Source organism: Tachysurus fulvidraco, chromosome 11 (genome assembly GCF_022655615.1).
Source record: "Tachysurus fulvidraco isolate hzauxx_2018 chromosome 11, HZAU_PFXX_2.0, whole genome shotgun sequence".
In the NCBI taxonomy this organism is placed as follows: domain Eukaryota; kingdom Metazoa; phylum Chordata; class Actinopteri; order Siluriformes; family Bagridae; genus Tachysurus; species Tachysurus fulvidraco.
The window spans coordinates 16,863,471-16,880,244 of NC_062528.1; the positions used below are offsets into that span (position 1 = coordinate 16,863,471).

General features: G+C 37.2%; 1 protein-coding gene across 1 annotated transcript in view; it reads left to right on the forward strand.

Annotated features, from left to right (window-relative positions):
- Positions 1-2,932: 2,932 nt before the first annotated feature.
- The window catches only part of LOC113643754 (ephrin type-A receptor 4-like), a 42,773-nt gene continuing 28,931 nt past the window's right edge, over positions 2,933-16,774 (forward strand). The window contains exons 1-3 of the mRNA XM_027148180.2: positions 2,933-3,240; positions 4,468-4,535; positions 7,373-8,036. Coding sequence (XP_027003981.1) covers positions 3,150-3,240; positions 4,468-4,535; positions 7,373-8,036 — 823 coding nt within the window. The 5' untranslated portion in view covers positions 2,933-3,149. The remainder of the gene's footprint in view (positions 3,241-4,467; positions 4,536-7,372; positions 8,037-16,774) is intronic.

A 16,774-nucleotide genomic window follows, 5' to 3' on the forward strand; every position in this document is an offset into this window, starting at 1 on the left:
ACTGTCTTACATAAGGTTAAGCAACTTACCCTTGCTTATATATATATATATATATATATATATATATATATATATATATATATATATATATATATATATATATATATATATATATGTATACACCAAAAATTAAGACACAGCTTCAGGAAGTCTATGCTGTGAAACAAAATGATCCCAATTTGTTTACAATCTAAAATGTAATATATATTTAAATATATGTTGGAATCTATATTTGCAGTATACTATGCTGGTACATTTGAACATACAGCAGATCTGAAACCACAAAACACAAACAAACCCACATACACATGGTAGGTATGTAAGTGTGACATGGCCGATGAAAGATCCTGTTTAAGTGGCAGCAGTCATTCAAATCAGCATTCACACAAATGGATTCTTCTCAATTTAGACTAAAGAATTTTAATGGACCTGCAAGTGGACTGTGATTAGATTGGCCAGAAACACAGAACACACTGTGTGTGTGTGTGTGTGTGTGTATGTGTGTGTGTGTCTGTGTGTGTGTGTGTGTGTGTGTGTGTGTGTGTGTGTGTGTGTGTGTGTGTGTGTGTGTGTGTGTGTGTGTGTGCGCGTGCGTGCGTGCGTGAAATTAAACCTGGCAGAATCACTCACTGACTCACTATACAACCCACAATCATTAACTCATCTGTGGCCATGACCTTTATAAGCTAAACACATTTATTCACATTATTCTCCATTCACATATTTACCTTCAAGGTATAATTCAACCAAATTATATTGTACACAATTTCTTCTTTATGCTGCATCTAGTCAATCAGCCTTGACTTGCTCGAGCAAATAAAATTAGAACCATGTTATCTTCCTAATCGTGCATGTACAACTCTGGCCCCAGGCTTTGGGCCATGCCTCCTACCTGAGTCTGATGCTTGTTTGGAATGACACCAAATTATCTGCTGCAGTGAAAAGTAATTCATTTTTTAAGATGATGCTTCTACTATGTTTTTTTAATTTCTGTTCCAGTCTTTTAATCATCAGTGTATTACAAGGTCAGAAACCACATAAGTAAATCTGCCTCATATACTGAACAGGTTTTGTGATGACTTCCAGTTTGCTCAATTGTACCATGCTATATGCTTATACCATGCTATATGCTTAAGTGCAAAAGAAACGTTAAGTATTAAACATTTGGGATTAACCGGAAATTTTTGAACATATTACTCCTTTGAATATACATCTAGTTTTTCAGGTTGCCTTTTTTTTCTAAAAAATCTTTTTCTAAAATTGCCTTTTAGAGTAAACATCTACATACACCTCTTAGGGTCAAAGATAGACACATTATGAGGAGATTAAAAAGAGAGACGGGCAAGATACAGATAAAAACGAGATAAAATGTTCAGTGATAAATAGAGGAGAACTGGAAAAGGCAAATGCATGTGGGTGGTAGGATAAGACATCCAGGCAACATCCAGAAAGAAAGACAGAGAGAGAAGGTAGGAGAAAGTGGGATAGATGATTGACAGGTCCTGTTAGCAGGACCATCTGGCTGCGTTGGAGAGACCAGGTGTGAGGTAGAGATCAATAGCAGAAACATTCCTGCCTATGTGGGTCAATAAGACTGTGATTAAACTCTGTGAATGGGTGACGCATGCTGCAGCTGAACCCTGACACAAGTACTGAGATTAACACCCCTCACCCAGTGCTGCTCATTACGCAGTTTACATTCCCAGGCGGGTTATCTTATTTCTCTCTCTCTCTCTCTCTCTCTCTCTCTCTCTCTCTCTCTCTCTCTCTCTCTCTCTCTCTCTCTCTCTCTCTGTATGTATGTGTGTGTGTGTGTGTGTGTGTGTGTGTGTGTGTGTGTGTGTGTGTGTGTGTGTGTGTGTGTGTGTGTGTGTGTGTGTACTGATCTTTTATCTTTGAACATTTCATTTATCTTATAAATGTAATTATTATATATAGGATTATTATTATTATTATTATTATTATTATTATTATTATTATTATTATTATTATTATTATTATTATTATTATTATTATTGAAACAGAGTCAGATAAGGCATACAATAGATTGAAAGGTACTGACCGCTAGAGGGAGACATTACCTTATTTATATGCATCAGTGGGCCTTTTACTCAAAGATTTAAACATACTGTATCACAGTCCATTACTACTACTACTACTACTACTACTACTACTACTAATAATAATAATAATGATTATTATTATTCTTATTATTCTTATTATTATTATTTTACTATCTCCCTATATAACTTTTTTGACACGCCCCCCATATTTTACATTTACATATAGCAAGGCTTACAGACTGTATATAAGGAGTGATTTTCATCTCTGATAAATGAGTTAGTGTGCACACTCATAGTAATATAACACTATATAATCATATAATAATAATGATGATGTCTGACTGCTTATAACTGTAAATAACATTTCACACAATAAATGACATGTTACAGTAGTGCGTGTGGGACTGTAACTCAGATTTATGGTATGAGTGAAAATGAATGAATGTCAATTTAATATGTTAAAGTTTCTTAATAATTTTTTGTTTATGTTTTTTTTTAATACAAATAATATTTAATACATTCTATAAATAATAATATTTTATAAAGTATAATATCAACACGTTTAATAAAGTTTTAATAATGCAATATAAATACATTTAGTAATACAAATAAAAATAAAGTTGCAAGATTCAAGAAGACAAAAGATACAATTCATATAAAGAATCTAAAATAAATAAACAAACAAATACATAATACAAGTGCTTACTGGTGAGTGTATTTTAAACAAGAAAATAATGTAATAAATGCAATTAATAATTAAAGTTAAGGAGTTGACTTTGATTGGCATCTGCGTCACAAGGCATAACCACGCCCATAACCACGCCCCCCTGAGCTCTTTAAGCGTATCTGTGTATCCGAGCGCGTTCAGCTCAGTGCAGCGTTTCCACAGGGATAGAAGCGATAACACGGGTTCGGATATAACACACACTCAAGTACCTATATATATAAATATATCTCTATAACCATAAATATTTACAGAGAGAACGCGTCAGATAAACAGAGAGAGAGAGAGAGAGAGAGGGAGAGAGAGAGAGAGAGGGAGAGAGAGAGAAACTGGACAGAAAACAGAAAAGAAGAGTGTTGCACATGGCTGGGATTATTTACTCACTCGCTTCACTTTTATTTGGGATTTCTGCCGGTATCAGCACCTTACAGCGGAGTTATCCTCCTAACGAAGGTAAACAAGTGACTCTTATACAGAAAAATATAGTTCAACTAAATTACACCTGCTCTTAGTATCTGCAGTGTTGAGTTAACAAGTGCATCTTTAACTACATAATAACAACAACAATAATAATGATAGCAATAAAAATAATGATGATGATGATTAATAATAATACTAATGATGATGATGATGATAATAATAATAATAATAATGATATTGATGATGATAATAATATTATAATTATATTGATGCTGATGATGATGATGATGATGATAATATTATAATTATATTGATGATGACAATAATAATAATAATAATAACAATAATAACACTAATAGAGAAAAACTGTATGAATCAAATACATAAGTTTATTTGTAGAGCTAAAACAATTCTCGCTTTTTTTTTTTTTTTTTTTTTTTTTGTTATAGTGTGTTGAAAAACTAGACCCCAGAGCTTTCATCAACCCTGGAATAAACATGCAGGACCAATGACATTTCATTGTGTAATAATATTGTAAATAAATTTTATAATGTCATGTTTACAGAAATGCTGAACTGGTTAATGCCATATCTGCAGCTGTACCTAATGAATTGCACAAAATGATTTTAATAAAAACTTTTAATTCACTCTTTTATTAGAAAACACTGGCACTCAGATGATATAATCTGTCCTTTCTTGTGGAAGAGTTTTCTTTTTAAAATGATTTTTCCCCAGACAAGTCATGTAGAGAATATGTTTTTCTTGTATTAACAAAATTGTCATATTATTAATTTACACATCAAAATACCAGCACTAAAGATAAAGATAGTTGTCTTCTGTTTATTTTGGACAGATTTGATGGCACTGTCAGACGCATGCAATTATTCACAGACTGAAGAGGTGCAAAAAGTTTGAACAACATGACAGATATGACTGAGCCTAATCCTAATCGCAGGATTATTCATTACTGCTTAATACATTATAAACATACTACATACATAGTTGAGAAAAACTGGCTTTCAGAAATGTTAGTATTTTGTTTTAAATTTGGATCCTGACGTAATCTTCGGCACCACGGCCTCAGTCTTCTGGTGCACACGAAACAGATCAGTTCTGGAGTTTTCTTTCTGCAACCTCAGGCTTCTTTCTGTAATGCAGAGTACGACAGAACAAATTTCAGAGGTAGAAATTTCAGATTCTGAGGTAGATTTCTTTCTGCATTCTCCTGTATAAACTTTTTTTTTTACTCTCATATCTCAGTTACATTGCTGGATTCGAGATCCGTGCAGGGAGAACTGGCATGGGTGGCGAGTCCGACGGAAGGAGGGGTGAGTATTAAAGAACCAGTTCTCTCTCTTCCTCTCTCTCTCTTGCTCTCTTTGTCTGATGGGAATTCAAATAGCTAGGTTACTGCGACAAGCATCAGGTTTCCTAAATAGTGCAAGGAGACAGAAATGGCCTTTGTTGGGAAACTTTATCCCTCAACTTCCAAAAAGGGGGAGACTTGGCAACACTGAAACTGTGAGCGGTTCCGTGTGTGTCTCTGAAAGAACGGGGCTTCAGATCTTGGAGGTCACTGGGTTCTGTCTGATAGAGTATGCTCCCTCAGTCTTGCTGCTTTCATGGTCACTATTCATGCATACCTTCCTCATGAGCCTTCAGAATCGATGGTGACAGAAATGGTTGGCATCTATGTCGGATATTCTCTTGAGAAATAGCCTTTCTCCAAGGTAAGGAGATCAGACTCAAGGTTAAAATAAACCACAATAAGTTAACCTCTATTGCCATTAATACCAGCTAGCCGTGGACATGCGATCCATTTCTTATGGAAATGCTTCGTTGGCTCTGCTCTGTGATCACCTGTGTGACTGACAGCTCTTTGGCAGCGATGGTGGGAGGGCATTCAATTCTAAATACGGCCAATTAGCTTCTTTCTCCTCCTGGACTGCTATCTGTGGACAGGGGCACTTATCAGTAACTCGCTCCATTGGCCCTCAGTGCACACAGGACAGGAGAGAGCTCCACACATTGAATTACTTTCTCACACTAGAGACCAGATTGGTTTCACAGCCATTGTCTCAATTTGCAGTGTGATTGTGAATAATTGGTGGTAATTATTTATCTTGAGTTTGATTTTTTTTTTATCTGAGTGCTGGAAGATTTCAGGAGCTTTATGTGTAGAAAATCAGAATGGAAAACAGTGACCTCAGAAACCTGGTGCTCAGAAATGCCAAATAATGTACCATGAATAAACCAGTGGAAAAAAAAATAAAAGCAACATACCAAAATTTCAATGAATTAATCAGCCAACAAGCAAAATAACTAGTCATCAACCAGCCAACAGGTAATATAACCAGATAACCAGCCATATAACAAATAAACCAACCAACTGCGAAACAAAATCAAACGACCAACAAAATATAAAAAACAACCAACAACAAATAAAAAAACTATATGACAAACCAACAAACAAATTAACTAGATATCCCAATCAGTCTGCCAGCCAAAAAATGAAATAAAACTCCTAAATAATCAGTCAATCAATAAACAAAAATATTCAGTTAACCAGCCAACAAATCAGTCATCCAACCAATCGGTAATAAGTAAAAGTGTGTGTACACAATGAGCATTTAATTATAATATTAAGAGTAAAGTAGGTAAATCTCACCTGGAGAATTACAAGCCTGCAGTATTAAAACTATAATTAGGCTTGTGATTGTTTTCAGAGATATCATGATTGTAAATATAATTTGTTGGTAACAGTGATTATGGTAATGCATATGAGCTCAGTGTGGAAAAGCCTGATTGATCAGACCGCATGAACACCTGCGACCTGCCAGAATGCTCACAGCATGCTCGGGTTCACTTCCAGAGCTGAATAAAACAAGCCTGGCTTCATGATGAAGCACTAACGTATCGATGCACGTAGCTCATACTGTAGTTCCACTTCTTTTAATTCTGCATTGTGGTGAGGAGTTTGGGTGAATTTCAAATTCGGATATAGACTCCGTCATTTTTTTGTAGTCTGTTTTTTTTAATTTTATTTTATGATGATGATGATGATCTGATAGATTGTTTCTATGATTTATACTAATTATACCACCATCTCAGTAGGCCACAGTGTAACTCTGTGACCCGTTTCAACTATAACTTTGCAAACCATTTATGAAGTGCCTTATAATTCTAGGTAAACACAGAGAGTTGTATTTCTTCTATATTAGAGGAAAAAGCAGACACCAATGATCATTTGTGCTTTCAAAAAAATGTCTGGTATTATTTTGTATTTAACATTAAGAATGATAATTTATTAAAAAGAAAATTAAAAGGATAATGGATTAACTTTCCATGATCTACATCCTGATATACTGTTATATTGTGATCGTGTCAGGATATCTACTGTATAATGAGTCCAAACCAGGAAAATGCAATCGTAAGACTTTATCTATCCTAACTGCTCCAAATCTAGCTCTCAGGGATTTTCTATAATACACAAATTGTTCAAAAACCACTTCTACATTAAAACTGTGTAAAATTGTACAGACTGTTTTACTCTTACAGACTGTAAATGAAGCATTTTAATCTTTTGCAGACTGAGGCTTGTGTCCGGACTTGTTCGTGTTTACAAATCCTTGTTATGGTTGAGATTATTTATGATTATACATATCCCTTAATGATAGGATTTTCTGTACACTTTTCTGAACTTATCCTGCCAAAGCTCACATGGTTATGAATAAAACATGTCAGTACTATGATGTTTTGGAGTAATTCCTGTAGACAGTTATAAAAAGCTAAAGGACGGGCGATTGGAACAACAAAAGAATTGTAATATATATATATATATATATATATATATATATATATATATATATATATATATATATATATATATATATAAAGTTAGGCATAATGGCATAAAGGGCGTGTCACTAGTGATAAGCAAATGTTATAAAAATATAGATTGTAAGTCAAGTAACAGACTTGACTGTATATTTCCAATTCATAAAAAACGTCATTTATAATTTCATAAAATTCCTTTATTAAGTATTATGTTACTTTGTTCCTCCTCTATTACAATTCTCTCACTTCCCTCCTATTGTATTTTGTTGTTGTTGTTTTTGAGCAGTTGTAATGTTATTTTCTCTTAAATATTCTTTGTGATCCACAGTGGGAGGAGGTGAGCATCATGGATGACAAGAATGTCCCAATCCGGACATACCAAGTTTGTAACGTGTTGGAGTCGAGTCAGAACAACTGGTTACGCACACACTGGATCGAGCGTGGCCCGGCGCAGCGCGTATATATCGAGATCAAGTTCACTTTACGTGACTGCAACAGCTTACCTGGCGTCACAGGCGCTTGCAAGGAGACCTTCAACCTCTACTACTTAGAGTCGGAGTCGGGTGGAGAGCACGGCGTACCTGAGCGCCGCTTTGCTAAGATCGACACAGTGGCGGCGGACGAGAGTTTCACACAGGTGGACGTGGGGGACCGTGTCATGAAGCTGAACACAGAAGTGCGCACCGTGGGTGCGCTCAGCCGCAGGGGCTTCTATCTGGCCTTCCAGGACGTGGGTGCATGCGTGGCACTTGTCTCCGTGCGAGTGTTCTACAAGAGATGTCCGCTGGTCGTCAGGAACCTGGCGAGTTTCCCTGATACCGTAGCAGGTGCAGATGCTTCTGCTCTGGTGGAGGTACGTGGTGCCTGTGTGGAGCACTCAGAGGAGCGCCAAGAGCCCAAAATGTATTGTGGTGCCGACGGGGAATGGCTGGTGCCTATCGGGACATGTCTGTGTCAGCCTGGTTATGAGGAGCACAGTGGAAAGTGCCAAGGTAAGACGATTTGATATGAAAGCTCTCTTCTGGTACTAGATATGCAACACCATCCTTCACTAGATTTTTATTCTTCTTTTTTCTCTAGATGTTCATCCATCTTCTTGTCTGACTTCACATATTCAACTCATACTTTTCTCTAGATATCTCTATTGTCTCTAGATTGCCTTCCTTCGTCTCTTTCCAGATATTTTTTCCTCTTTCCCCACTTTTTCCCCACAAAACCTTCATCCTTTCCATTGATATTGAGCTCTCGTTTTATATCCACGCCTATATTTTCTTCATATATCCACTTTTTCTTGAGATCTTTCGTCTCAACAGGTTCATAGATATGTGAAACTTCTAGAACATTTGAATAATCCCTCTCCTGTTTCCAGAATATATCTCAGAAATCTGTCTAGATATTCTTTATTTATCTAACCAGTACTCTATTTTCTCTAGATATTCTCTATTCTAGATGTCTCTAGATATTGTTTCCTATTTTCTCTCTTGGATTCATCCTTTCCACGTCTCTTGATACCACCTCTCCCTTTTCTTTTAGACATGATCATCCCTTTTCTGTCTTGACTGGAGATATTCAGCACTCTCCTGTCTCTTGCTATCGAGCTTCATTTTTTTTAAAGCCTTCGGTCGTTCGTCCTTTTTCTGTCTCTGTACTTTCAGCGGACCCTCTATTTTCTTTTAACTCTCTTTCGTTTCCGTCCATTTATCCTTGCAAACATCCACCTCTTGATCTGTCTATCCATCTATTCTTTTTTATTGCCTTAACGCACCCATCTGTTCAGCTCATATCACTGAGGCAGCACAGCTTGCTGATGAATCTCTTGTCCTGGATATTGCAGTATCGGCCTGCACTAAATGCGTCATTAAAAGCTGCAGTTATTTTATTTCATTTAGCTGTCAGGTTCGGTTTGTATCGATCCGAAGTATTTGTGGTCGGTTATTAACTGAACACTTTGAGCTTGCTGCGAGCATTCTGTTTATAACACTGTCACGCAATTCCAGCTGGATTCAGCAGAGGAGCTGTGCATGTTAGCGTGCGTCGAAGTGGGACTAAGAACGAGTAAAGCTTGTTTAGTAGTTGTTTGGGTTTTCATACCCTTTGTGGTGATTAGTTATCTGTGGCATCATCTGCAGTCAGCTCATCGAGAGAGCGCTCCACGAGATGTGCTGACAAGAACTGCTGAACACAGACGCACTGAAACGTGGAAAGGGAGAGAGAATGTACAGAGCAGCGAGACATGATTCAAAAGACAAGGAACGATCAGCTTGAGTGGGCTTTATTTTTTGTAGTTCTGCTGTAAAAGCTTCACTCACAGTCTGACAATTCCTGAGGCTCACAGCCAGGTTTAAAAAAAAAAAAAAAAAACAGCATTTAAAAAATCTCAAATATAATCTAACGTATAAATATAATATAAAATCAGTTATAAAAAACTAGTGTAGTAACATCTAGTTACAGGTAATGTTTATTAACACCAGCAAAGTGAGTTAGTTCCAGTTACCGCTTTTGTCTGTAAGACAATTAAAAAATGCGGCTCGTCTTGTTACAGGAAAATCAGAAAAAGCTGCTTCAGGAAACTTATGAAAAATGATAAAGTTTGTGAACGCAGAGTAAACAATGTTTTCACGTTGACCATACGAGTAAAATACGATAAGGTACCAAAGTAAACACCTTATAATAATAGGAGCTTAAGTCAGAGCTGAAAAATGATGAAAGATGGGGACGTTGTGGCCTAATGGTTAGAGAGTTTCACTCCTAACCCTAAGGTTGTGGGTTCGAGTCTCGGGCCGGCAATACCACGACTGAGGTGCCTTTGAGCAAGGCAAACCTCCCACCCCCCCACCCCAAACTGCTCCCCGGCCGCCGCAGCATAAATGACTGCCCACTGCTCTGGGTGGGTGTTCACGGTGTGTGTGTGTGTGTGTGTGTGTGTGTGTGTGTGTGTGTGTGTGTGTGTGTGTGTGTGTTCACTGCTGTGTGTGCACTTATGCAGAGAACGAATCCTGAGTATGGGTCACCATATTTAGCTGTATGTCACGTCACTGTCACCGTCATGATGTATACTTTACCTACTAATGCTGTGGTCTACCATAACATACAATACTGTACTATAATCTCACGTAATATCATGAAATATAATACAAATAACACTATAAACTTCTCTGACCTCTTATATTAAAGTACAGTTCAATTATAGAATTATTATATTTAAGAACAGCTGGGTCTTAGGAGCTTAAACCTTTATTATTTTTAATGTTATATGATAACGTGGCAAATCACTCAGTCAGAATATTTTCTTTAATGAACATTATGAAGTTTTCATGATACACTTAGGATCTGTGGAATGTCTAGAGGAGAAGTTTAATATTAATGTTATTCCTCCAGTTTTGGTATTTGGAAAATATTTTTCTACTAAATTTTATCGGTTTGGGCTATAAATATCTCCCAATCATCACTTTCACAATTATATTTGTTTTAGAGGAAAGATTCAGAAAGGATTAAAATGTGTTTAGGACTTAAATCGTTAATAGACTTAATAAGATCATATGTCTGATATAATATGCTAAACTATTTTTCGTCTCCAAAGAGACGGCTTTCATTATTAACCCTCAAGAAGTAGGTAACTAGATGCATACTGAAGCACGCACACACACACACACACACACACACACACACACACACACACACACACACACACACACACACACACACACACACACACACACACACACACACTTTCTCCAGGCTCCAGGGTTTCCATGGCTGTTATTAGGGTTACGGTAGCAACCCATGACATTTGATCTTAGGGGCCAAAGGCTAAAGGTTGCATTCTCTCTCAGCTCTCAAGTGTAGTCGTCCTGACCCGTTTGATGTTCTTTGGTGTGTTTGCGCATGTTGGTATGTATGTGTTTGATGAGTGTATGTCCGTCAGAATGACCAATAAGGTCATTTTAGTCATCTCAGGAGAGTCGTAATTTTGCAAATGGAGATTGTAGCTGAAACCTAAACTTGGATTTGGACCGTGTCAGTCCACTAATCTTTCACTGGCTGAAGATATGTTGTGTGTGTGTGTGTTTGTGTGTGTGTGTGTGTGTGTGTGTGTGTTTGTTTCACTGGGATCTGGACTCGGCTCGTAGCCAGTTGGTGGCTCAGGTTTGGGGCGATGTTGGTGTTTGTTGGGAGATGGAGGCGGTTCGGGGGTGGGTGTGAAAAGGGTAGAGGGTAAGGTTATAGGTCACCAGTTCCTCCATCCATCTCCAGCTTCTTAGTTGACAGCGCAAGAGGAGAAATTTATTAAGACATCAAAACTCTGACAGCTGGGGTTTGACACGAACACCATAGAGACACCGTCATGGGAAAGATAAAGATGGCGAGAGAGGAGGGGGGAATGAACATTTCAGTTTTAGTTTCCAGAGTGTTGGACTTTATCAACGTTTTTAAAAAGTCTTTACACCTTTGATTCTTCCCTCATCTTGATGGTCCTACAGTTAGGTCTCAAAACCATAGCCCTATTTGTCAGTCTATGATTATGTGTGATTATGAACTTAGTTTCATAAGTACAGTAATCTATATAATAATATCTACGGATCTTAATGTCACTTGTAATTGTTGTTATTTTTATTTATTTTTTATTGCAAATCACAATTTAAGGACTCACACTTTTCCTAGCACATTTATGAATTACTGGTTAGGCCACTAGGCTGGCACATCGACTCAACATGAAGCTTTGAGCTTCATGAGCTTCACCAGATCACAGTTCCAGGTACAATTCTGAGCTTGGGTTACTGTCCATGTAGAGTTCTGTATGTTCTACCTGTTTCTGAATGGGTTTCCTTATGGTTGTCATTTTATGTTTACCTGGTTGTGTGTGAGAGATGGAGCAGGGAGGTGCGTGTGCAAGTGTGAATTTGTGTGTGTGTGTGTGTGTGTGTGTGTGTGGTTGGTAAAAGCTAGCAACTGAAGTCTGTTCTGTGTAATTGCTAACTTGTGCACCACCCACAAACCCACATCCAGGCTTAAGAGACTTTTTATTTTTGACAGGAGGGTTTTCTTGGAAGCTTTATTACCATCAGTCAAAAGATTTTTGTTCAGCCTTAAAGCCTGGGCCTGATGTTTCTTGCCTGAATGATTTAAACACACACACACACACACACACACACACACACACACACACACACACACACACACACACACACACACACATACACACGCACACACACACACGCACACACATTTCAGGCAGTATGATTATGCGTGCACTGTATAGATTGTATTTCTAACTAAATAAGCACATAACATTATTCAGCCTTTATTTTGAAATGTCAGATCTAAAAAATATCCTTGATACTATAGTTTCACGGCAGCTGTATTGTTAGGAATTGGTTCTCTGATCACAGATACACTCTGTGACTTTATCTGGGTTTCAGCAGCCAATCAGAACCAGCTCGAGAGCAGAAACAATAAGGCTTCCTGCACCCAAGTTAGTAAATACGGCCTCGTCGGTCTGAAATAAAACGAATTAAAAAAAAATCATATTTAATATATTTCATATAAAGTGCAAGCACTCAGCAGAACTTAAATGAAAGCACTCAAACACCATGATCAACAAACAAACAAACAAACACACAAACATACAAACAGACAAATAAATAAATAAATAAATTACAGACATTTGAGGGCTACCAGTTAGTGGGTTTTTTTTGTAGAACATGACTTCAATATTTAAAAATATATATTTATTATATATTAATAATATATAATGATAATATTTGTTATTATTTAATATGAATTCAAAACTATGTTTTTCTATTCCATTTATTTAATTAAACGTGTAAAAAAAAAAAGTCCATATATATATATATATACACAGAATTAAATAAATATAATTACTAAAACAGTCTCAGTGTATTTAATATTCAATTAGAAAAACAAACTGAAACCCATCAATTCAAGAACAAAATTTTTTGCATGAACTAAAGGTCCAAGATTCATTTGTGTCATTTCTATTCACACATTTTAAAGTGTGTGTGTGTGTGTGTGTGTGTGTGTGTGTGTGTGTGTGTGTGTGTGTGTGTGTGTGTGTGTGTGTGTGTGTGTGTGTGTGTGTGTGTGTGTGTGTGTGTGTGTGTGTGTGTGTTTCTGAGACACCATTAACCAAGTGCTGAATGTACTGGAGCTCAAAAGCACTTTGCTTTCGATCATCTCTCACCGTCAGCTGTCATTACTGGTGGATCTCAGCCTAAACGTTGACGTAACATTGAGCTAACTCTCCGCTAGCATTTCTGTGCAGAGATTTCTTCACTGTCAGCACTCATTAACAGTCTATGGAGGCTTATAACAGTAGACACATTTGAAAGCTCGACATACAGAAAGCATACGGCTCAGCTGCCCCTCCTCATCCCTCTCTCACTCTTTTTTCTGTGTGTGTGTGTGCGCGCGCGTGTGTGTGAGTGTGTGTGCGCGTGTGTGAAGTGGGAGACGATGGACGGCTGAAAAGCGGGAGACTGAGTGGATTAGCATGTCAAAAGCTCCTGAATTAATAGCCTCTTTCTCTCTCTCCTGCTTTGGTCTTTCTTTGCCTCTCTCCATCTTTATTTCATACAGAGAGGAAAAAGAGAGTGGGAACGTCATAGGCAGACAGAGGGGGGAGATAAATAAAACAGAAATGGGGAGAGAGAAAATAAAAGGACGAGACAAAAAAGAGACAGGTGGATAGAGTGAAGCTGTAAGAGAAATAACACACTTGTCTGCTTGGGGGTAAAGTCTTATATATATATATATATATATATATATATATATATATATATATATATATATATATATATATATATATATATATATATATAATATGCATTATGCATTTTAGGTTACATAAGGGTTGCACTGGCATCTAATAAAGTGCACTGACTACTTGGTATAGTTAAATTACATTATTATCTAATAATTACATAATGATACTTTACTCTCAATGTTCTTAGTTCTCCTTAATGCTACTTCCTCAGTAAAGTCTTCATTTTCCCCACAGTGTGCTTTATAACCATGAGTCATCTGCTGAAAATATGTTATGTGTATGCCTCATGAGATGATTTTAGGGGAAAAGATCAGAGGGATCTACTTCAATACTAATATATCCGTTTTTAAGCAATATTGTAAATACTACAAAAATTTTAAAGATCTCAAAAGACACGTAAACCTCACAAATAACGTCTTTTAAAGTGATTTGTTGACGACTTTTGTGTATGATATAATTTAATCTATGTAAGTTTCCTCTCTTAGATTTCCGGGAGGATTTTCAGCCCTATTCATACAAACTCATTCATCCAGATATGATTCATCCTAAAATTTCTTTGAGTGCAATTATAAAATGATGCCGTAGAATCCTTGACATCACATTTGCAGTGTTGTAATGTAACGGAGTAAAAATACTTCGTTACTGTACTTAAGTAGAAATTTCACGTATCTGTAATTTACTTCGATATTTAAATTTATGTCAACTTTCACTTTTACTCCACTACATTTTCTAGATAAAATGTATACTTTTACTCCGTTATATTTCCACTAAGCATCTTCGTTACTCGTTACTACAAAATAAAATCAGCAGAAATGTGTGCGACTGCAATAAGGGAGGTTTGGCGAATCACTGCCCCTAGATTGTACTACGCAGCTCCGCACGCTCTATTTCAGCGTAATGTTGCCAAAAGGAGGCGGAAGCACAACTGAAGCCGCCATGGAAGCACCTGCTGGAGGACCTCCCGTTATCATAGACCAGGGGTGGCCAACCAGTCAGAGACCAAGAGCCACATTTTTTACTGTGTTACTGCAAAGAGCCACATCATACACATGGGCACACATGAACATCACCTTTTTTCCCCCTGCCATTTTGAGAGTGAACTTGACACAAATTGTTTACTCAAATGATTTTTGCTCCTACTGGGAAACTTTGAGGTATTTTCATCCCACTCACATGCGAAAATACCGTATTAGACTCAAGCGAAGCGAACACGCACAATAAAAAGACACAAATACAAACTGCGATATGAATGTAAGAGCCGCATGAAACCGGGCAAAGAGCCACATGCGGCTCGGGAGCCACGGGTTGTCCACCCCTGTCTGAGACGACCACCCTGATGATAGTGGTGAACTCGGTGAAAACAGTGAAGAAGATAACGTTATACACCCGTGGCCGTATTTTGCAAGAAATGTTTCTGTACATTGGAATGAAAGATTCTTCCTACCGGATGAAGTGCCTCTTATGCCTACAGAAAATGACTGAAATTTTAATTTTACATTTACTTTAAATACTTAAGTACATTAAATATCAGAAAATTACTTTTGATACTTAAGTACAGTAAATATCAGATACTTTAAGACTTTTACTTGAGTAATATTCTAAGAGGTAACTTTCACTTCTACCAAAGTCTTTTTCTAGTACGATACTTGTACTTTCACTCAAGTATTGCTTTCTAGTTTATACAACACTGCACATTTGGCTCCAGAGGTTTACATGCTTTCCTGCTGAAGCCTCTTGTCTCCTCGTTGCTTTATTCCTCTGAGTAAAATGAAAAGAAGTTCTCCGTCATTGATGATGTTTGACTTGACTGTTTTCATGTGTAGGATTGAGGACTGAAGAGTATTCGCTAGGGTACTGAAAAGCATTCGCTAGTAAATTACTGAAAATACCGGACTAGGATGCTTACCATAAAAAAGTCTTAAATTATCTTATATGATCTTCTGTTGAGGTTCAGTGTTTATGTTTAAGACATGAGAAAGCAGGAGATAAAAGGAGAAAACATCTTACAGTCTGGAAAATACGTAATACATTTGTCACAACAGTGGTCTAGTCGGAGCGAAAGAACAAACGAGAGAAGGAGAAGGAGAGGGAAGACGGGGGAGAGCTTCCAAAGTCTTTCTCGACTTTTCACCAACTTGCTTGCGGCCTTTGATCTGACAGACAGCATTAATGTGTGCAATACATCGCTTTCTCCTTCTCTGTTTCTGAACAATAGGCGCTGATGATTCTCTATCTCTTAGATGTCTATCTTAATGTTTTTAAACCGAGGACGTAGGTGGTCTTTTATTTCGTTCCCCCCCACCCCCCCTGGTCCGTAATGCATCGAGGGATCATTGAACTACAAAAGAGTGGAATTCTCAACATGTCTGTTCTCTGTGTTTTACACACTGACAAAACACAGCTGGATTTGGTATATGACTTGACATGTGCTGGCTTTAAACCTTTCATATCAAGATAATTGCCTTGCTGCTTAAGAGGGTTTGGGTGATAATTTGGAACGCTTATTGGCAGGATTTCGTTCGAGGGATTTCACGCAACATTTTAACCCTTTTTTTATATATAAATATTTGCTCATTGAAACAATGAAAAGCAGCAATAATAGTTTTTTTTCTCCTTGACGTTTGAGAAAAAATTCTTGACACAACAACTATAGTTAAAACAATTTTGACAGTAAAAAAAAAAAAAAGCTGCAGATTTAGTGCTGTGTCACAGGATTGTCACCGCATGCCACTCCTACAACAAACCAACAAGAAAGAACCAGCAGGAAAAGCAGCACAGCTGGAATAAAAACCAGGCATGAACTGTTTTTAGTGCTAGAGAACAACATGACGTCTGTGTTTCAGGGGGAAAGAATAGCTTATTAAAGAATAGCTTATTAAATGAATCTTTTTCTTGGGATCAGATCTGTGTCTTAAGTCTTGGCTTGCTGTGTAGATCAGAAATATG